The sequence below is a fragment of the Atta colombica genome, unplaced genomic scaffold (assembly GCF_001594045.1).
Source record: "Atta colombica isolate Treedump-2 unplaced genomic scaffold, Acol1.0 scaffold73, whole genome shotgun sequence".
Taxonomy (NCBI): domain Eukaryota; kingdom Metazoa; phylum Arthropoda; class Insecta; order Hymenoptera; family Formicidae; genus Atta; species Atta colombica.
Genome location: NW_017259565.1, coordinates 67,801 through 92,026, shown reverse-complemented (window position 1 = coordinate 92,026; position 24,226 = coordinate 67,801). Strand labels below are relative to the sequence as shown.

The 24,226-nt window shown below is 34.2% G+C and overlaps 1 protein-coding gene across 1 annotated transcript in view; it reads left to right on the top strand.

The window, feature by feature from the left end:
* LOC108692501 (low-density lipoprotein receptor-related protein 2) overlaps positions 1–24,226 on the top strand; it is a 78,184-nt gene that overhangs the window by 41,907 nt on the left and 12,051 nt on the right. The window contains exons 4-22 of the mRNA XM_018200783.1: positions 2,768–3,022; positions 5,044–5,298; positions 5,723–5,839; positions 6,026–6,885; positions 7,101–7,602; positions 7,777–8,527; positions 10,645–11,361; positions 11,478–12,834; positions 12,923–13,124; positions 13,236–14,235; positions 16,145–16,793; positions 16,948–18,118; positions 18,236–18,656; positions 18,788–18,996; positions 19,128–19,523; positions 20,224–20,791; positions 21,256–21,499; positions 22,513–23,120; positions 23,181–23,476. Coding sequence (XP_018056272.1) covers positions 2,768–3,022; positions 5,044–5,298; positions 5,723–5,839; positions 6,026–6,885; positions 7,101–7,602; positions 7,777–8,527; positions 10,645–11,361; positions 11,478–12,834; positions 12,923–13,124; positions 13,236–14,235; positions 16,145–16,793; positions 16,948–18,118; positions 18,236–18,656; positions 18,788–18,996; positions 19,128–19,523; positions 20,224–20,791; positions 21,256–21,499; positions 22,513–23,120; positions 23,181–23,476 — 10,578 coding nt within the window. The remainder of the gene's footprint in view (positions 1–2,767; positions 3,023–5,043; positions 5,299–5,722; positions 5,840–6,025; positions 6,886–7,100; positions 7,603–7,776; positions 8,528–10,644; positions 11,362–11,477; positions 12,835–12,922; positions 13,125–13,235; positions 14,236–16,144; positions 16,794–16,947; positions 18,119–18,235; positions 18,657–18,787; positions 18,997–19,127; positions 19,524–20,223; positions 20,792–21,255; positions 21,500–22,512; positions 23,121–23,180; positions 23,477–24,226) is intronic.

Here is a 24,226-nt window from a genome sequence, read left to right as displayed (position 1 = left end):
TATATATAATAAGTAATATATATAAATATAAATAGTATATATAATTAATAAATATATATAATATATATAATTTTTTAATTAATTCCTATTGTAAATAATTTGTGTACTATGAAAATATATTGGTTCTCTGAAATATAGCGTTTTATATACGATTCGGGCACGCCACAAGTTGTTTCTTTATTATAATTTAATTGATTACTTTAATCACTTTTAGTAATTATCTTGTGTTAGATTATGAAGTAATTAAAGTACATATATAAAGTAATTAAAGTACTTTGTTACGACTTCTTTCAACTATTTATTTATGAAAATGACGGGCAATTTGTACATATTTTATTTAAATTTCATAAATTTACTATTAAATCCTACCTTCAAAATACTTAAAATTTAAAATATATCTAATCTTTTTAAATGTAACTCATTTTTACTTAATAATTTCTACATTTGATTTGAATTCAAATTAAAAATTTAATTCATTAATTATATTTTCTAATAAAGTAATTTTTAAACAACAATAAATTCCTATTAAGACTCTCCTATCGTGGATTATTATTTATAAAACAAGTTTCTCCTTAAAATACCGCCAAATTATTTAAATTTAATGGTTTACATTTAATTTTTAATTACTTTATAATTTCTTGTGTTAGAATTAACAGATTTTTTTTACAAATGAATTTTTTTGAGGTTTTTTTTGAGTAATGAAATACTTGGCTAATTACGTTTATTTATATGTATTTTTTAGCGGGAGGTATGTAATATTCGATATTATTTTATACCCTTGATATATTTTATTTTATTTTGTAAAAATAATATTTAGAAATTTATATAAGAATTCTAAACATTGAAGAATTTAAAAAAAAATTTCATCAAAAGATATCTTTTATTTACCTTTATTTAAAAATCTCATCTTGTCAAAAGTGCTGTTTGTAGATTATTTTTTTCTTTGCTTAACGGCTTAGATTGTATCAATCTATATCAATTGAAAATAAATCTATGTACGAAAACAGAAGATTTGCTGCAGTATTTCACGTGCAATTAATAATTTTTATATTTATATTTTACTTCTTTTTTCTTTCATAAATAATGAAAAAAGAGCAATTGTTAATAAACGAGTCTAAGAACATCAGCTGCACTATTTAAATGAAATATTAATTATCGCGGATATATTATACAAAAAAATATTATCTCGTCAGTCACAAGATCGCTGGTATAAGAATATGGCTAAATAGCAGCTGCGCAGCGATTAAGCGGATTCTTTACGTTAGGATTCACTAAATTATCACGTTGTCACGATAACACGTATTGCACATTGTTAAATCAGCAACATTATGTTCACTCAAGTCATAAAAATGAAGATTGAGATTTGTAAACATTTTATTGCCATTAGGCGCCGATAACGTTTTTCTTTCTTTTGATGCTGACATTGCTGATCTTTTGCTGACCTTTCTATCGTCGAAAGTTTTGTGTTATTTATAATCACTCCTTTTTTGAATCGTAATATATTATTTAAACTTTTGGAGAATATTTTTCAATCTCTTTATTACCAATATCGATATTAGAATATTTTTTAGAATTAAAAATTTTCTCATAAGATTTATTCAGAATTATTATATAACATATGTATGATTATTATAATTTTATTATTATAACATTTTTCACCTTTTTTAATCAAAAGAACACGAATTTTTAAAAGAACTTTCAGAAAAATTTCATTTTTAAAAAAGATAAAACATAATATTTTGTTAAAGCATTTCGCAATTAAATTTAATTAAAAGAAAATTTACACATTTCGCTTCTCCTCCGCTGCTCCCCTTATCTTAATATCCCATGAACCAAACGAGAAAAATCACGTTTCAGATTGCTATATCAGGCTCATTGTGCATGTTTATCAATAGTGCGAACGTGTCGAACTAAAATGTGATCATCAAGATATGATTGTTCTTTACGTGCAGTTAGTGCATTCAAGTTATCACACAAAACTATTTGGACCGGGAAGCGTGATTAACTTCAGATCACTTTTGACGTTAACTTAAAAGAAATATGTATGCTACTCCATTTGTCACGTTCTTCATTCATAAGTGCGCCACTAGAAATGTTTCACAAGTCAGATGGATTGCAAAGGGCGTACAATATACACGTTTAAACGCTTTAACTTTTGCAAATCTCATAATGATATAAAATAATTTCTTCTGAATTTAATAAAAATAAAAAGAGCAATTAAATGAGCAAATGAGAGTCATGCGCAATGTCGGTTTACTATTTAACAAATGGATTACTTTTAAAAATATATATTTATTTTAATTCATATCCTCCCCGGGTGGGAGGGAGAGGGGGGGAAGGGCATCTTCAATGAATAATGTCGATATTTAACATTTAAAGGAATTTTTTCTCAAACTCCAACCTGGCAGTCAAAACACATTAGATGAATGTGTTTCTCTCGCATTAAGTATAATCCAAGCAAATTAGAAATCTGTATAAAATATCTAGAATCAGAAAATGAAAACATGGATCAGTCATACATACAATTTGGTATTGCTTAATTTAGCCAAAAGACAATTCTTTACAAATCAAATATAGTGGTAGTTAAATCAAATATAGTGGTAGGAAAATTCAAGTCACAATTTAATAAGAAAATCCTGAAAGATCATGAGATGATATTTATTCCAGCGTCGAACATTTATTTTTATTATTTATATTATAGTATAATAATTTATGAAAAAAAAGATTTGCAAAAGCAAAGAAGTGATAAAGGACATTGACGTTGCAGCATACAGAAAATGCCAGCCAGATGACTTCAGGTGCGTTGGAACCACACCGGAACTTTGTATACCTAAAGAAAAAAAGTGCGATGGTTACTTGGATTGCCGGAATGGTAGGGATGAGGAAAGATGCGAAAATAATATGAAGCCAGCCTGTCGATTGGATCAATTCAGATGCAATACTACGCAACGCTGCGTCGAGCAAGCTGCGAGGTGTAATCACTGGGACGACTGTGGTGACAACAGCGACGAAGAACACTGCAGTAAGCTCACGATTTTGCAATACGTTTATTTAACGCTTCACGATTTATCTCTTCCGCCATCATTACTTTCAAATAAAATTTAACTTTTTATTTCTCTTATTAATTCCTATTTATACTATATCAAGATAGTTTTTGATGGGTTTTTTAATGGGTACATACTTAATAAAAAATGTACTATTTATAAAAGTAAACTTGAATCGCAGGGTAGCTCCTATAAACAAAATAAATAAGATTTTCTTAACGATACAATTATTTAATTATTTATATAATTATTTACTTCCATAATTTAAAAAAAAATTATTTAAGGAAAATTATTTAAGGAAAATATTTTTATTTATGACGATTTAACGAGAGATATGATTTTGCATATTTTATTTATAATATGAATGTTCGTGTAATATGAAGATTACATGTATAATTTATTTTGCATATTTTATATAGTCAGAACTTGATCTATTTTAGAAAATCATTGTTCTTTACTTTTTTTTTGTTTATTTCCCTTATTTATATTATATAAGTTCAGTATCAGGAAACGTCTTTTAATGATTGTACAATGTATTGATTTGTACATTTACATCGAGGATCGAAAGGCAAAACTAATTTTATTAAAAAATTTTACAACAGTTACAGAGCTGCTTTTTCTGCTGAACGCAGCCAATGCATCGGAACAAAATCTGATCGTAGCGCTACAAACGTCACAATTCAGCCAGCTGTAATTTAATTAACTTTATTAAAAATAAACGAAATTTAAATTTAAGAAAGAGATTTTTAAATTTAGAATTTCTACTTTTGACAGGTTACCATGTCTTTTGAGTTTCTATAAGTTTGATAATTGTTTGGTAGAAAATTACAAAACCGAGAATAACAGGAAAAAATGGGAAAATTTCTTCTCATTTTGTAGACCTATCACGTACCCAAAAAAATTGGCGAAAATTTAACTTTTTAACTTTTTAACGCTTTGAAAGCTTGAAAGTTTTCTTTATAAAATCATTTTCAAAAATTAATATTCTTAAGATCTTTGTTACTGAGTTATCATGGCTGATTAAATAAAAGGAGCATTTTGAGACTTTGATTGCTTATAACTCCATTAAAAATCATAGTATTATAATTAAAAAAAAAAACAGATTTTTGAAACTGAAACATTAATTGATTGAATAGTATAATAATTGTCATGATATAAATGAACTATGCTACGAATTTTTGTTATACTTGTCTGTTACTATGAAAATAAAACTTCTATGAAAATAAAACTTAAATTGTAACTATTTCTACAAAATATGATGTTAATAAAAACTTCTCGACGATTATAAACATCCAGTGATTAAAATTTTAATTAAATTTCTGTCATTAATTTCCCCAATTTTAATTGTATCAAGTTATCATAAAAGAAGTTTTTAATGGCTATATAATATGTTAAGCTCAAAGACTGAAAACGCTCATTGAACAAAAAAAATGATGCTTTATGGCTTTTGAGATTCAGCCACAATGCGAAATTCATGTTGTGGCTCTTTCAAAAATGCTCATAACGCGTTCTGGCATATATTATTATATTATTATTTTGCTTTGTAGTCTTTTTGAATATATACAGGATGTCTCAAATTTTTTAACACAACTTGTGGATAGGTATCTAAGTCGAAAATTCCTGTACTATTTTGTTATTTTCGCAATAGTTAATAAAATATTAATTTTTGAAGATTGCTAAATAAGTGATGCATAATTGCTAATAAAATCGACATAAGACAATTTTATAATCGGAGTTGCTTATGGAGTATCTTAAAGAAATTTCTCAGAGAATTCTTAAAGATATCTTAAATTTGTTTTATGTGTCGATTTTGAACATTTTGCTCATATGAGTGATTAAGAAAAAAATTGTAAAAATTACAAAATGTTAGAAGATTTTCGACTCAGTTTAATTCAATCTACCTGCCTACAAGCGGTGTATCAAAAAGTTTAGGATACCCTGAATATGAAATTAAATCGTGACAATTCGTAAAAATAATGAGAGATTTCTTGATATTCAGGTTTCCCACCTTGCACCAGTGATCAATTCCGATGCGCTAATGCGCTCTGTATTCCGATAGCGTATCAATGTGATGGATATAAAGATTGCCAGGATGGTTCCGATGAGAAGTCTTGCACAATGACACTCTGTCCAGGAAACAAATTCATGTGTCCGAAAGGTGCAGCGGATGGAAAACCATTATGCATCAATCGATCTCAGTTATGCGATGAAAAACAGGATTGCGAGGACGGAGCGGACGAGGAAGCGGCATGTTGTAAGAGCAATTTAATTTTATATATGTTAGATTACAATATTAAGCGCAAAAAGTTTAAAAACGATCATACATTTATTACATCAATTCTTTTTAACAATATCAGAAGATTATGTAAAATATTTCATGAGCAACATATAACATCATTAGTAGTTATAAACTTGATAGAAATTATGGAAAATATTATAACAATTAATCAATATACAGAGAAACAAAAAGATAATGCATTTAAAACTCCAAGTAACAAACCTCATTAACGTTTTGAGTTTGAAATATATTAGATATGGAATTTTTTTTATAGACTATGTGGATTCTATATCTTAAATTGTATTAAATATATAATATATAGAATGTAGATTTAGATTCATTACATTAAGAGACTAGCATTTAAAAGAACATTTAAAAGAATAAAACTTCTTTATCGTAGCGACAAGTATGTGTGGCTCACTTGGTTGCCAACATAAATGTCAAGCCTCTCCTACTGGAGGGACTTGTTATTGTCCCGAAGGAAGAATACTTGCCAATGATTCACGGATTTGCGTTGGTAAGCTATTTGACTTTTATAAATTAAACTCTTAATCCAATATGCAATAATTTTTAGTTACCTAATAATGCAATGATTGAAGAATTAGAAAATCCTGAATTAGAAAAATAAGAATTTACTCATGGAGCTCGCCCACTTTTGCATCCTTTTTTTCGCATCGCCCATCAGACTTTTTTCTTTCTGTAGATCGAGATGAATGCTCCGAGTGGGGCTTCTGTGAACAACTGTGCGAAAATACTGACGGCTGGTATACGTGTTATTGCGCGCCTGGTTATATTCTTCATGGACACAATAAGTGTCGCGCCCAGAACACCTCTTCCTTGGAACTTCTACTCGCGCAAGATCGCGCAATATGGCGATTAAGCTCGACCGGCGAGGACCGAAGAATAATTGCAAACGCTACCGGTGCAAGCGGGGTGGACTACTTGTACTCGCGAAATCTGCTTTTCTGGAGCGACATGAAGACACGGAAGGTTCATTCGGAATCTCTCAATCTCGGTAGCGACACGCCAGCTAAAGTGGACATCAGTATGGCGGGTTCCTGGGGACCTGTGTCCATCGCGATAGATTGGATTGGCGAAAAACTCTACGTGGCGGATTCTATTGTGCAAAAAGTGGACGTATTCGAGTTGGATGGACGTTATCATGGAATAGTAGTGGGTTCCAATCTCAGTAACCCGACTGACATCGCGCTGGATCCCACGAAAGGCCTCATGTTCATTGCTGACAGCAAGCAGGTCCTACGTACCAACATGGATGGTACTAATGCGTTCCCTGTTGTCTCTGAAGCAGCTTATAAGGTCTCCGGTGTGGCTGTTGATATTATTGCTAAAAGGATATATTGGTGTGACTCCCTGTTGGATTACATCGAAACGGCAGACTATATAGGACACAATAGAGTAATGATTCTCAGAGGTTCTCAAGTACCATCTGCAATCAGACTTACTCTCTTTGAAAACAGGATATTTTGGACAGACGGCACCAAACAGGCTGTTATGAGTGTTGACAAGACTCAGGGAGATTATTCCATTCAAAATGTATTCAAGGTATGAGTGCAACAATCGAGTATGTTCATATTTGATTGAGTAATAGAAACGAAAATCAATTTAGTCGATTTCTATTGCAGTTTGAATAATTGATATATATTCTTCAATTAAATAATGATGTTACACTATGTTGTTTAATATAATATATTTACCTAAACAGTTGTGAGAACATTTATATTAGGTTCATATCGTAATGTTCATAATCTCTTTTTAAGATACGCGACGCCAAAGCTATAAAAGCCTTGCATCCACTCTCGCAACCTAGCGTCTCCAATCCCTGTGGCAATAATAATGGTGGTTGTCAACATATGTGCATCGTCACGGCCTCCAGTGATCAAAACAATCGATTAGGCTATCGCTGCGCTTGCCACATCGGATGGCGATTGGCAGGTGACATGAGGAATTGCAATTTAGTGCAAGAGTTTCTCATGTATTCACAGCAGAGATTTATTAAAGGACGCGTACTCAATCCCGTAATGGAAGGCTTTAGCGATTCTATTCTACCAGTTGTATCCAGGCGGGCACGATTCGTTGGACTAGACTATGACGCACATGATCAATATATCTATTATAGTGATGTTCTTCAGGATGTTATATATAGGGTACATCAGAATGCGACTGGACGCGAAATTGTTCTGGCTAGTCAAAATGAAGGGGTGGAAGGGCTTGCAGTTGATTGGGCTGCAAAGAATCTGTACTATATTGATTCGCGTAAAGGTTTGTTGATGACAAAATCTTACTGAATATTTGAGCTGTTAATCTTCAATTTGGTTGATTTGTAATAGTATGAATTTTAGTAACTTTTTAACGATAAATTGAAATCTATAATTAAAAAAAAATAAATAAAAAGCAGACTCTATTTAGACGGTGAAAATTTTGCTACTTTCTCAGGCACACTAAATGTGCTCAGCACTCGGAATGTCACCTATCGGCGGACACTACTGAAAAATCTGAAGCGTCCTCGCGCGATCGTAATTCATCCAAACCAAGGTTACATCTTTTTCTCCGAATGGGACCGTCCGGCTAACATCAGCAGGGCCCATGCTGATGGTTCCAATCTGTTTGTCTTCAGAAATCTAACTCTGGGTTGGCCAAATGGATTGGCGATCGATTTTACTGAAGATCGATTATATTGGTGTGACGCTCTCCTAGATCACGTGCAGCACTCAAACTTGGAGGGTACGGATGTACGAACGGTGAACTCTAGACTGATACGACATCCGTTTTCCATCGCCATTCATGAACATTGGATGTATATCACCGATTGGCGCCTTGACGCTATTATTCGATTGCATAAAGAAACTGGTGAACAGGAAGCTATTTTGGTTCGTGAACCTGCTACTAATAGACTTTACGGCGTAAAAGTTTTTAGCCGTGATATTCAGAGAACGACGAATAATCATCCTTGTACTATCAACAATGGTGGTTGCGAAAAACTTTGCTTTGCTATTCCGGATAATTCTTCGCGTTCTGATATCATGTTCCCTAATATGCAATTAGTACCGAAGCTTACTCAAGTATGCGGATGTCCTTATGGAGAACGTCTTCAAGGCAATGGTAGGAGTTGTGCAGCAGATCCTGATGGGGAACCACCTTTGCAGGCGTGTCCACATACTTGGGATTTTACTTGCGCAAACCAAAGGTGCGTAAAAATTTGACTTCTTTAACTAATAATTGAAGTTAATTGTTTACAACAACATATTCAATATTTATATATAGAGAAGAAAATAACTCTTATAGAGTCGTAATAATATATTATTTTTTATTGAGAATTTTAGTACAAGTGTTGAATGTGTTAATATAGATATAAATGTGTTAATATAGATATAATATACAATTATATAATATATGTATGTATATATAATATACAATTCACTTTCCTTTTAATACCTTCGCTATTAGATACCAAATCTAATGATTATTTATGATATCATTTGTTCAATAGCCGTTATATTTACATAGCGCTAAATATAATCAATAAATAATGTTTATTATATATATAAAATGCACTTTTTATTTTCAAGCATTTCGAAACATTTCAAAGTGCATCTTAGTATTTAATACATACTTCATTCTTCTTAAGGAGGATGGAAAGATTTGGACGACTATTATGTAAAATTCGAATGTCATTTATAGATAAATGAATAAAATATAATATGAATATACTTTTCACATAACATAAATTTTCTTTTTAGCATATTTTGAATGCTTTCTTAAAATAAGCTATGAAAGTCCATAAAATATGAATAATTGAAGGCAATATTTAAAGGTAACTGCATGATTTGCATATTGTTTCGTTTTTAAGATAACTCAAGAACGGCTGCAGATATCGACTTCAAATTTTTTTTAAAGTAAAGATAACAGAATTTTCCAATAAACTGAACTTATCTTTGCGTACAAAAATTTATTTTTGTAAACCTATTTTAATAATAAATAACTTGAATTCTTTGATATTTTTTGACAAATTTTTAATCATCATTTTTACAATTTGCAAATTTTAGGTTTAGTTTATAGATGAGAATTTCACCAATAAAATGGCACCAAGAAAATTCTAATTCATTTATCCGAAATCGTGGCAAGATCGGAGCAGTGCGCAAATTGCATAGTTGCCATTAAATATTAATATTGCCCTCAATTATTCATATTGACGGCGTTTAATGTTTAACATTTAATGTTAAACAAGCACAGATGTGAATCCAAGACATCGGAGGCGACGTTTCCGAATGCAGCTAGTGTGTGGATTTTCACGGCTGATTTTATTCGTTAAGAAAACATTCAAAATATAAAAAGGAAATTTATGTATGTTTATTCATTTGTCCATAAACGATATACGAATTTTACATAATTTTTAGCCATCCAAACCTTTCCATCTCCTTAAATTTGAGCGTATTATAACATGAATACGAGTATACGTACACTTAAATATCGTTATTTAACATTTTATTTGACTTTACACATTTGGAATGATACAAAGTTACATTTTGCTAATATAACTTCCTAACCATGCTAATTGCTGATGTTTTTTTTTCAAATTTTTCATATTACAAATAATCGAGGTTTTTCATTAAAAAAAAACACAATATTTGATTACAAAATTATATATAATATTTACAATAAATGAATAAGTTGATTTTATTGCTAATATGAAGATATTCATTTGTTTTTTAAAATAAAAGAAAGATTTTTAGATAATAAATTTAATAAAAGAAAGATTTTTATAAAGAATTTATTAAGTTTAATATATTTACTTTATTATGTAAATGTATTTAAAATAAGTTACAAAAAGAATTATTATTTCAACATGTAATCTTTTGCTCTTCTTAGTCATATTCTTGTTTCTAATTTATTATTGATTTAGTTTTCAATTTGAATACTGGTAATGATTATTGTTATTGTATAAAATGCAAATGAGTGCTTATAGAAAAATTATTAGATGAATGAAAATTATTAGATTAATAAAAAAATTCTTGAAATAAATTAATAGTATACAATATTATATATTCGATTTGAACGGTTTTTCAGTTACTTTCAATAATTTTTGTGCGAGTCCAAAAATATTTTTCCATAAAGGAAGAAAAGAGATCATAATGTACCATCTTCTTTTAAACTACTCTACTATACTATTCATCTAAAAAACAAGAACTAACATCATTTTTTAGCCAATATATTATCTTATATTTAGTTAAATGTAAGAATAGGTTTTTTTCTAAGTGTATTTATAAATTCAAATATTTTAATTTTTAATCGATCTTCTTTTAGATGCGTCCCAAAATCCTGGGTATGTGACGGTGAAAATGATTGCCTCGACAATAGTGACGAAATGCAAAACTGTACAAAACCAACATGTAGCGCAAACGAGTTCCAATGCAAATCAGGTCGTTGCGTACCGATGACATTTCATTGCGATTCCGAGAACGATTGTGGTGATTATAGTGATGAGATGGGTTGTCCGAATGTGACTTGTAGCGCAAATCAATTCGCTTGTGCCAATAATCGCTGCATTCCCGCAACTTGGAAGTGCGATTCCGAGAATGACTGTGGTGACAGCTCCGATGAGGGTGAATTTTGTGCAGCAAAAACTTGTTCGTACTTCCAGTTCACCTGTCCACGCTCCGGTCACTGCATACCGCAGTCCTGGGTATGCGATGGTGATAGTGATTGTTTCGACCGACAAGATGAGATGGATTGTCCACCAGTTACTTGTCTTAGCACACAATTCACATGCGCAGATCAAAAGATGTGTGTCTTAGCATCGTATAAGTGTGACGGTATTAGTGATTGCAATGATGGATCAGATGAAGTAGGCTGCCCATCATTAGCACCGGATCAGTGTAACACTGACAAGCAGTTCCAGTGTGTCAGTTCAGCTATCTGCATACCGAAAAGCTGGTACTGCGATGGTACTGCAGATTGTCCTGACAAATCCGATGAACCAGAATCATGCGGAAAGGTCGATTGCCAGACTGGATTTTTCAGGTTTGTTATATTCATTAATTACATTTTATTTTCCTTCAAAAAAATTCATCATGGATGATAAACATCTTATTCCTGTTTCAATAATTCATCGATATTCGATTTTATATATTTCTCAGATGCCGAAATGAGAGATGCGTGTTCAAAGCATATATCTGTGATGGAAAAGATGATTGTGGAGATGGATCTGACGAAGACATTGAACTGCATGCATGCGGTCCTCCTATATTCAAATGCGACTCTCAACAATGGAAGTGTCCAAACGTAAAGAATCGTTGCGTGAATACAACCAGTGTATGCGACGGTAAATTAGATTGTCCCAATGGAGCAGACGAAGGACCAGGTTGTGACACCGCCGAATGTCATCATCAAGGTGGATTATGTACCAATGGTTGTATTCAGACTCCATTTGGTGCGCAATGCATTTGTCCGGCTGGCGAAGAACTCAACAATGACGACTTGACATGTCAAGATATAAACGAATGCAACCCGGATGGAAGATGTTCGCAGCTCTGCAAGAACACAAAGGGTAGCTACTATTGCAGCTGTGTGAATGGTTACACATTAGATGCGGATAAGCATACATGCAAGGCATTTAATCATAGTGCTGCGTTTTTGATTATTTCCAATAGACATACTATTCTGGTAGCTGATCTTCAAGATCAAGCATTGGAAAGAGTTCCTATCAATGTAGAGAACGTCGTGGCGACTGCCAGTAATATGCACACAGGTACTATTTTCTGGTCGGACATGAAGTTGAAGCGAATCTCACGATTAGATCGTGGTAGTGATCCTCAAGATATCATTAGTACTGGTTTAGATTTGGTAGAAGGCCTAGCCTACGACTGGATTGGTCAGAATCTTTACTGGTTAGACTCAAAGCTGAATACAATTGAAGTTGCTAAGGAGACTGGAGTTGGAAGGATGATTCTCGTTAAAGAGAATATTACACAGCCACGTGGAATGTGTTTAGATCCCAGTGAAGGTGCAAGATGGCTCTTCTGGACCGATTGGGGTGAAAACCCTAGAATCGAAAGAATAGGAATGGATGGCACCAATCGATCTACTATTATCAGTACAAAGATTTATTGGCCTAATGGTCTTGCGCTAGATATTGCAAATCGCAGAATATATTTCGCAGATAGCAAATTAGACTTTATCGATACTTGTAAATATGATGGCAGCCAGAGACTTCAGGTTTTAGCCAGCTCGCACTATCTTCTGCATCCCCATTCACTTACTCTCTTCGAGGACACTATGTACTGGACTGATCGGCAGCTCAATCGAGTTCTTTCTGCACACAAATTTAAGGGTTCTAATCAGACAGTAGTGTCGCATTTAATTTCGCAGCCTCTTTCCATACACGTGCATCATGCAGTCCTACAACCGATCATTGCAAATCCTTGTGCCAACACATCTTGTGAACACTTATGTCTTCTATCGCCTAATCCAAAAGGATACAGTTGTAAATGCCAGGTAAGTAATTACACAGATTTCAAAGTAGGAAACTATCAGAAATTCTATTTATCTAGATTGAATTATTTTTTCTCTGATGTTTGAAAAGGTTGGATTTAAATTACTATCTGATGGACGTTGCATGGAAGAGGAGACACCATATTTAATGGTTCTTCGAGGTTCTCAGATCATTGACATTTCTTTGACCCCTAAAGAAACTAAAACTGGATACATCACGCCTATCGTAGGTGTGGAAGGCGGAAGATTTATCGAATATGACAGAAGAGATCGTATTATCTACTGGTTGCAAAGTATAATAACTAATTTTTTATATTTCTTGTTTTGCAAAGTCTTCTTGAGATCTAAATTCTTCAAGTTTTAAGAGAGAATTTTATTATTTATTAATTTATTATTTATATCAGGCAAAGATAGCGATAACGAGAACGGTACGATTTATGCCATTCCCTATAATGGTGGCAACCGGACGGAGTTTCCAAATCCTTCTGGTGATACTGGTATTGTCGGTTCACCATCTACTATAGCACTGGATTGGCTTGGACGCAATATGTTTATTGGCAACAAATTTGCATCTAATATCGAAGCTATCAAATTAGATGGCAAGACACGATTTCGTACAATTGTTTTATCAAATGATGGAAATCGAACGTCAGTATCTAAACCAAAGGCGATGTGCGTTGATCCTATTGACGGACAAGTGTTTTGGGTAGACGATGGAGGTTTCGGAGTGCCCCAGAAGATTGGGCGGGTTAATATGGACGGCAGTAATCCGTTAGTTCTTGTAGAGAGTCTAGAACGCCCTGAAGCAATTACTATCGATATACCTAGCAAAACCCTATACTTCTCTTGCAAAAATCCAGTTTTTATCAAATCTATGTCAACGGATGGTCAAAATATTCGTACCATTCTCACCGCGGCAAATAACATGGCAATGCCTAAGGCAATAGCTGTCCATGAATCTCGTTTATATTATTTGGATTCACTTTTTGATAAGATCGAGCGTGTTGATTTGTCTAATGGTGATAATCCAGTCATTATCATTGATAACGACTCTGAGCTTCGTACTCTAACCATTTATAAAAAACGTGCAACTGGATCTCATCCTTGTCTTATAAACAACGGAGGTTGTGAACAGCTTTGTCTACCTGCGTCTGGAGGTACACGCGTTTGTGCTTGCGGAATGGAATATAAAAAGGTTATGGAAACCAGATGCGAACCTTATAAGACTTTCGCAGTGGTAACTCAGCTGGATGTTGCTAGAGGTTATAGTCTTAAAGATTCCAAAGAAGCTATGATACCCATTACTGGACCTGGCCATCATATCCTCCATGTTGATGTACATTACGCAGGAAACTGGATATATTGGGTGGAATTCAATCGAGGCTTTTGGAATGGTATTTTCAGGTAAAATAAGATTAAAGATGTTCTTACAAATGTTAAAATCTTTAGATGATTTCTTCATGAAGATACGATGTGCGCGCGCGCGCGCATGTGTGTGTGGGTAAAAATAATATTAAGAATCTTTATTTTAGATCGCATTGTGAGAAACACAATCAATACTAGAAATTTAAAATGCCTATTATGATCGAAGTTGGATTTTCATTGCTTTGAATAATTTAATCTTGAATTAGAGAAAAGCCTTTTATTATGAGATAGGCGCCTAATATGAGATGACGGCGTTTCTGCTAAACTAATGAACGCTATTGATTCCACCATAAATTTATTGCTCTTGGATTGAAAACTATTTAGTAGAAAATTTATATTAGCCCATCATTGTAAGATTTTAAAATTTGAATGTTTTCAAGTTTCATTGAGATGCGCCTTTAAACCTTGTTTATTATTTAATAAATAAATATTTGACAATAAATTCTTCATGTAGTGAGAATGTAGATAGAGTAACATCGTACTAATAGAAAAATACAGGATATGTAAAATTGCTTAATTGCAGAAGTTAGATTTGATAGTAAAACTGTGAGGCGTGGAAATCGTAATATGAGATACCCAGGGTATCTCTAATATGAAATAATTCATGCTCCTATGTCAAAGTGAAAATCGTTGCTAAAGTATAAATGTTATTGTAAATAATAAAAAAGATAACTTGAATGAACGTCGAGTGCCTATTTCTGCGATGCTTAATTCGAACTACCTGAAGATGAGTTTTGGGTATAATCTATCGCATGCTCATTTTTTGCACGCTGGGTGTGTTTGTTTGTATTTTAGACACATTAAATGAAGTTTTTTAATTGCAATACTGATATATCTTTTATTATCGATCTCGGGGCACCTCATATTAGGAGCACAAGTTTTTTGCGATTTTTGCTCACTTTTTACATTTCTTTAATTTTCAAAAAAAATTAAATTGAATTTGAATTAAATTTTATATAATATTATAGCTTACAGTTTATTAAATTCTCTTCCAAATGACCTATTATTTTTTAAAATTCTGCGCATAGACTTCTAGCATTTACCCAAAAAGAACTCGATATCTCATAATAGGGGCCTTTTCTCTATTAATACACTATATATGTACTTGCATATATACCATATTATAATTTTTTAGAATTGCGCGCCGAATTGTTTTTCCGGATTATAAGCGCAATTAAAACCATTCTAATAATCGCGAATTAAACTGATGAGCAATTTTAATAATTTGATGTTATCTTCAAGTCCTAAGCCATTAGACCACCGAGATCTTAATATATATAGGATGTCTCAAAATAATCGCCAAATATTTCATGGGCAGATAGAGCGAACTAAACTGAGTCGAAAAGTTCTCTACTATTTTGCAATTTTTATAATAATTAATAAGATATTAATTACTAAAAATTATCAAATATTAGTTTTTAATAATTTTTATTCAAGTATTATCAACTTTACAGAAAAATAGCAAGAGACAAAAATTGTCTATTTTCTTCTCATAAAATCTGTAAGAATTTTTTCTGAAGTTTTTATCAGCTTTTTAATACTTTTCTTATTGACAACAATTTTTACCAACATGAGAAAATGCGATACTAAAAATTTTGAAAAAATTCTCAGAACTGTATGGGAAGAAAATAAACAATTTTTGTTAGTTGCTGTTTTTCTGTAAAGTTAATAGTACTTGAATAAAAAATTATTGAAAACCAATATTTGGCGATTTTTAGTAATTAACATCTTGTTAACTATATTAACTTGCAAAAAATGTAAAATGGTAGAAAACTTTTCGCAATTAGTTTAATCCGCTCTACCGCTCTATGCGAGAATTGTATCGTTACTTATCAAATACACTGTATATAATAACTATAATATTCTATTAATTTCTATTATATTTTAGAATACGACCCAACGGAACGGAATTGCAACAAGTAATCAAACAAGGAATTGGTTCTAATGGAATTCGTGGTTTAGCAGTGGATTGGATAGCAGGGAATTTATATTTTGCTAATGTTTTCCCTCACGATAACTACGTGGAAGTCTGCTGGTTAGACGGTTCTAATCGAAAGGTGCTCGTAAAAATGACAACAGATGCTCCTCGGGAATTAGCTGTAAATCCTATCAAACGGTATTTGTACTGGATCGATTATGGACAATATCCTCGAATAGGCAAAGCCTTCCTCGATGGTAGCAATTGGTCCCCTATTGTGACGTCCGGTATTAGTACACCTCGTGATCTAACGATTGATCTCGCAACACACGACGTTTATTGGGTGGACTCGAAATTGGATACCATCCAAAAAGTGTCTTACACTGGTGGAAATCGAGAAATCATTCGCAGAAATGTACCAAATCCAATGGGTGTTGCCATTTTCGGCGGAGACGTCTACTGGGTTGATCGAAATTTGGCCACCGTTTTTAAGGCGAGCAAATTGAAGGGCAATACCAGCCTTCCTATTCCTGTTAGAACAAATTTACAAAAGCTTAGAGACATTGCGATCTTTGATCAAAACAGTCAACCACCAGATATCACAAATCCTTGCGCACAGGTAAATATGAATTGAGATATGCATAATCTTTTATTTAAAAAGGCAAAATTATTATTTTTTTAAATTTAAAACTACTTTAAAAGAAATAATTAACATAAAAATAATTTTTAAACAAAATTAAAAAGGCATAAATAAAAAATTCTTATTTTTTCAGGTAACAAATGGTGGATGCTCTCAACTATGCTTCGCTTTTCCAAAGGACAATCCTAAATCGTTCACTTGTGATTGTGCAGTGGGTGAACTCTCTTCCGATGGTCGTAACTGTGAAAACGTTCAAGAATATCTGGTATTCGCCACGCGAACTGAAATCCGTGCTATTAATTTAGATCCACACAACACTAATGTGCCTTTTGCACCTGTTGGGAACCTGACGAATGTAGTCGGAGTGGATTTTGATTATCAGGATAAGAAGCTGTTGTTCACTCAGATTCGTCCTTGGGCGAAGATCGCGTGGACGCCGTCAGATCGACCGTCCTCCTCAGATTTGCACACACTAATCAGTAAAGGAATTAATCCCGAAGGCATTTCATATGATTGGACTCAAAAGAAGGTATATTGGACGGATTCGTCCAACAATAGCATCTACGCAATGGACATCGACGGGTCTCATTTGGTAATGATTGCACGCGTAGATCGTCCGCGCGCCATCGTTGTTGATCCCTGCAACGGCTCGCTTTACTTCACGGATTGGGGTCGTTTTGGAACATCAGGGAAAATATTCAAAACGACTATGGCGGGATCGCTGAAACGCACTATTATCGATAAAGATCTTTCACAACCCAGTGGCTTAGCAATCGATTACGAGGATCGAATGTTGTATTGGACCGATGCTGTACGTGAGAAGATTGAGCGATCTGATCTCGAAGGGAAGCACAGAGAAATTTTGGTTAGCGCTACTATCTATCCCTTTGCAATCACTGTCTATAGGGAGCATATTTATTGGACGGATCTTCAGCTTCGTGGAGTTTACCGAGCGGAGAAGCATACTGGAGCCGACAAAATCGAGCTAGTGAAGCGATTGGAAGATTCTCCGCGAGATCTTCACGTTTTTTCCGGAGGTAGACAAATATGTAGTGTTAATCCTTGCAACATCAGTAACGGCGGCTGCGATCAATCCTGCCATCCAGGCAACAATGGCTTGCCGGAGTGCAAATGCGACGATAATAGCAGGCTGGTGAATGAAAATAGAATGTGTGTACCAAAGAACGTCACTTGCGATGGGAACAAGTTTGCTTGTAGAAACGGCAGATGTATCTCCCGGATGTGGGCGTGCGATGGTGATGATGATTGCGGTGACGAATCTGATGAGAATATCAATTATTGCTGTAAGTATCATAAAGCTATTTCTGTCATCTTACCATATAATAAATGAATTCAAAGCAAGTATCTTTAACAACATATTTATTAAAAAAATCTATGTAAACGATCTTCATACATTTTAGCTCATCATTCGTGCAGCCCAAATGAATTCCGTTGTAACAATGGCCGATGCATCTTCAAAACATGGAAATGCGACCATGAAAATGACTGTCGGGACGGTAGTGATGAGGAAGGTTGCGTTTATCCACCTTGTGCACCAGGAGAATTCACCTGCACTAATCATCGCTGTATCCCACAATCTCAAGTGTGCAACGGTATTAATGATTGTAAAGACAACATTACTTCGGACGAGACACATGAGCGATGTCCTCGTAACACTACATGCCCGTTAAATCATCTCAAGTGCGAAAAAACAAACATTTGTGTAGAGCCCTACTGGCTCTGCGATGGCGACAATGATTGTGGTGACAATAGTGACGAAAATCCGATTCATTGTGCTCAAAGGACCTGCCCTCAGAACAGTTTCCGATGTCCCAATCACAGGTAAAAAAAATCTATGTTTGACGAATAATTTTAATAACCGGATGACTTTAAAATTATTTTGAAAGTTGTAATGTCTTACGATTTTTTTTATATAACAGAAAGTATTTTCTAAATGCATGCGTATTGTCCAGGTGTATTCCAGCCACTTGGTATTGCGACGGAGATGATGACTGTCTAGACGGAAGTGACGAGCCTCCTGGTTATTGCCAATCCGAAGGTAGAACATGCTTTGGCGATCTATTTACATGCGACAATGGCAATTGTATTCCTAGAATTTACATCTGTGATGGAGACAACGATTGTCTAGATAACTCTGACGAAGACGAGCGTCATCAGTGCAGTAAGTTTTTTAATTATACAATATTCGCGCGTCGTTCATTTAAAACTTTGATATTTATAATATTTCAATTCCGTATTATAATTAAAAATTACTTTCCACTGTATCTTGAGAAGTTAATTTATTTTGATTAGATGATAGAAAATGTGATGAAGAAACCGAATTTACTTGCACCGCGAATAAAATGTGGAATCGCGCCCAATGTATCCCGAAAAAATGGCTGTGTGACGGAGATCCGGATTGTGTTGACGGGGCTGATGAGAATGTAACTTTGCACCACTGCCCAGCTCCAACTCCTTGCGCCGACAATCAGTTTACGTGTAAAAATGGACGATGTCTGAATCGCAGTTGGTTGTGCGATCATGATAACGATTGCGGCGACGGTAGCGACGAAGACAAGTTCTGTAATACCCAGTACAAGTCTTGCAATAACCAAGAATTTACTTGTCAGAACTTCAAATGTATACGCAAGCAGTTCCGCTGTGACGGCCAAGACGATTGCGGCGATCATTCGGACGAAGTAGGATGTCGTAAGTATAATTTAACAGTTACTGCGTTGCTAGATTAATATAAAAAATAATAAATGATTTATTAAGACCGTATATGTGAATACACAACAAGTAAGAGTTAATGCCTATTACAGTCGAAACTGGATCTTAAATGCTTTTAAATAATTTCAATGTGAATTTATATATTAAATATGTAGTCTGTATTTGAACTGATTTTTCGGACTTATAAACGCAATTAAATTACTACAATAATATCATAAATTAAATTGAAAAGCATTTATTAATTTAATAATTTGATGCTCAATCTGGCATCTTATTAGAAAGAGGTTAATGTACTGACTGTAAATAAATATTGCAAAAAATATCTCGGCCGGGAGTCGAATCCGGATCTCTTGTATTCCGTACGAATGTCCTAAGTTTTTATATAAAAAATTTAAGAAAAGAAATTTTTCAAGACTTTTATAAAATATTTCGATTCAATTTGAAAAATGATACATTTTGAAAAATTATATAGAAATTCTGAAAAATCATATAAAGAATTTAAAAAAAAATCTAAAAAAGAGGAATACTAAAAATAAGTGGAAAATATCATTAATCCCCAATTTTCACATGAAAAAAATGTGGAAATTTTGAATTTTAAGTATATCCAAACATTTATTCAATCTTTCTTCTTCCAATTTTCTTTTTGGCGCGATATGAAATAACGTTAATTTTCTTTTAGCATCTAAGGGAAAGAATACAACGTGTCCAAATCCAAAGGATTTTATGTGCGCGAACGGCAACTGCATTGACTCGCAGTTAGTGTGCAACAAGGAGCCAGATTGTGCAGACGAAAGCGACGAGCCGCTACACTGCAATGTAGACGAATGCGCTCGAGTCGAGATAAATCAGTGCGGACAGAAATGCGTGGATACACCGACTAGCTTCTACTGCGAATGCAATCCTGGTTATAAACTGCTGGCCGACGGCAAAGCCTGCGATGACATTGATGAATGCATTGAAACACCTCAAGTGTGCAGCCAGCAATGTGAAAACACGCCTGGTAGTTACTATTGCAAGTGCAACGAGCGCTGGTATGAGAGAGAGGCTGACGAACATACATGCAAGCGAAGGGACAATGTTCAGCCGTGGATAGTATTTACGAATAAATATTACGTTAGGAATATGTCGATTGACGCGTCTCAGTACAGTTTGATGCATCAGGATTTGATCAACGTTGTTGCGCTTGACGCGGATTACGCCCAGCAAATGCTATATTTCTGCGACGTTACCGCAAAAACAATATATAGGTACATTGCATGTATTTTTTCCTGTTTAATGCTATCTCTGATGAAAAAAAATTCTCATATTGTTTCATAATACTTTCAAGAATTTCTTTATGTTTCAAAAAATTTTGTGAAAATTAGAAAAATTCTTAACTTTTTAAAATTTTATAAATATTATTTTAGAAATTTTAGAAATCAAACTGTATTTCAAGATTCAATACATGAAAATTTTCAGAAAAAATGTAAACTTTCTCAGCATTTCTACAAAAATGTTTCAATCCGTATAAAAACTTAAAACTTTTTTTATATTGTATATATAGAAGGTTATAAAATTATATAAAACTCTAAAAAAAATTTATATAAATATTCTAAAAATTACATAGAATTGTGAAGAATTCTAAAGAGAAAGATATTCATTAAGAATAAGATGGATACCTTTTTTGCTAAAAGGTTTGTTTCATTTAAATGTTTTTTTTCTTTATTTATAGAGCACCAGTAAATGGCGGTGAGAGGGAACCAATTATTCGTCACGACAGTCTAGGTCTCGAAGGTATTGCTATCGATTGGGTTGGTCGGAAATTGTATTGGTTGGATCGTCACGCAAAGCATTTGGATGTTGCTGAACTTGATGGCACAAACAGAAAGACTTTGCAGAGCGGAATAGCAGATCCACGTGCGATTGCCGTCCATCCCGGTGCTGGATACTTATACTTTACGTCCTGGCATCTTCAGGTAGATTTTAACATTTTACACTAAGTATTCTATTAGATGTACAACTTTGCTTCCGCCGTTTTCCTATAGATGGCTTTAGCGATAAGTGGTGGTCGAAATAAATAGATCATAGACGTCATACAATAAACTTGGGCATCTGTCAACATAACCCCAGAAACATTAGTCGATTTGTGTCTGCATCATAAAGTTATTCTCGATTGAAAATGTCAGTTTACGAGTCAAATTCTCGTCATTTGCGGGAGATTTTAATTTTTTGCTTCAATATGAAGAAATCTGCGGCTGAGGCTCATCGAATGTTCTCAAATATTTATGGTGAGGCCGCTATTAGTGAAAGAACGTGTCGCGAATGATTTCAACGCTTCAAGAACGGTGATTTTGACGTCCAAGGTCATGCTCTGTATTTGGTGGGACCAGCTCGGCGTAGTGTATTATGAACTGTTAAAACCGATTGAAACAATCACAGGCGATCGGTATCGAACGCAATTGATGCGTTTGAGCCGAGCATTGAAAGACAAACGGTCTCAATACAACGAGAGACACGATAAAGTGATTTTGCAGCATGACAATGCTCGATCCTCCCATGTTGCGAAAGTGGTCAAGACATACTTGGAAACGTTGAAATGGGAAGTCCTATCCCACCCGCCGTATTCTCCAGACGTTGCTCCCTCTGACTATCACTTGTTTCGATCAATGGCACACGGCCTAGCTGACTAGCACTTCCGGTCTTATGAAGAAGTAAAAAATTGGATCGATTCGTGGATAGCCTCAAAAGATGACCAGTTTTTTCGACGCGAGATTCGTATGCTACCCGAAAGATGAGAGAAAGTAGTGGCCAATGATGGACAATACTTTGAATAAATGTATAACCAGTTTTTTACAATAAAGCCTCGAATTTCGTAAAAAAAATGGCGGAAGCAAAGTTGTATACCTAATAGTTACCTCATAGATAATTGTATTGTAGACAAAATTATTACAAAGTTACAAAAACATAATTATAAATTATTAAATTTCAGGCGTACATCGGTAAGATGGGTATGGATGGTAGCAACTTCACTCGAATTCTGACATGGGAGGACGATATCGCCTGGCCAAACGCCTTGACAATCGATTACTTCACCGATCGCATCTTTTGGGCAGATGCCCATCTAGATTACATCGCCTTCGCCGATCTCGAGGGTCACAATCGACGAATCGTCCTGAAGGGCACTTCTGTGCCACATGTGTTCGCCATTACTGTGTTTGACGACTTCATTTATTGGACTGATTGGAATCTAAAAGCGATTAGTAGGGCGGAGAAATTTTCTGGTGCGCACCTACAGGTGCTACGCAACACCACCCATCGACCCTATGACATTCACGCCTATCATCCTCTTCGGCAACTACCCTATAACAATCCTTGCGCGAATAACAACGGTGATTGTTCACATCTCTGTCTAATTGCACCGCCCGCTAGTTCGTATTTGCTCGAAGGATATGGCCAGCCTGGTGTCACCTCCTATAAATGTAAGTGTCCGAATCAATTCATTCTGGACAAGGACGACAAGACATGCATAGCGAATTGTACTGCTGGTCAGCATCGTTGTGGACCACCCGACGAGAAGTGCATTCCTTGGTATTGGAGGTAAGATATGTTTAGATTAAGTTGCCAAAACAGAAGAATGAAAATATATTGTACACGTAGATGCGACGGAGAAAAGGATTGCAAGGACGGTACTGACGAGTCATCATTCAGTTGCCCACAAAGGATTTGTCGGCCAAGTTTCTTCCAATGCGCAAACAAAAATTGTACACCGAGCGTAACGATTTGCGATGGAATTGACGACTGTGGTGACAAAAGTGACGAAGCTAAATGCGCCCTCGAATGCGGGGAACTCGAGTTTAAATGTAAATCCAATGGTCGTTGTGTTCACGATTCTTGGAAATGCGATGGAGATGCCGATTGTAAAGATGGTAGTGATGAAGATCCTTCCATTTGCCGTAAGTATCATGTTACATCTCTGTTGAAAAATAAAATCAATAAAATTGAAATAATAATATTATAATAAAAATGGATTCGTCTTAAGAAATACAAACATTAGTAAAAAGAGAGCCATTAGAAGGTACATACAAAAACTTAAGACATAAGTAATAAGGAAACTAACATTGGATTCGCTATTGCTTACGTTATGGTCTTACAGTCTCTATTGTAATTGATCGATTAGCTTACTGACATCTTATATCTTAAGTTTTTTTATGTGCCATGACCTTTAGACTTGTGAGCATACTCGTAATAGACGATTATATACCGTTCAAAAACGCTCCCGTATCTAACAAACCACTAATGATCTCGGGAGTTTATGAGAATATAGGACGGCTCAATATACATTTTTTATATTTTACTAATATTGACATGTAGAACAATATGTGGAATTATTGTTAATTTTGTATACTAACTATTAATACTGCTGAAGATGGCTCAAATTGGGGCCGAAATGTACGGTTTGTAAATCAATTATGTAGCCTGATTATAACATGATTATGTTCTATTTAGCACCAACCTCTAATGACCCTCTTCTGTGTGTGTGTGTGTGTGTGTGTGTGTCGATGTTTATATTTCTGTTAAAAAGTTCTTAAAATTTTTTACATAATTACAAATTTTTATATATATATTTTATATATTTTATATTAGGTGTACAACTTTGCTTCCCCCGTTTTCCTATAGATGGCTTTAGCGGTAAGTGGTGGTCG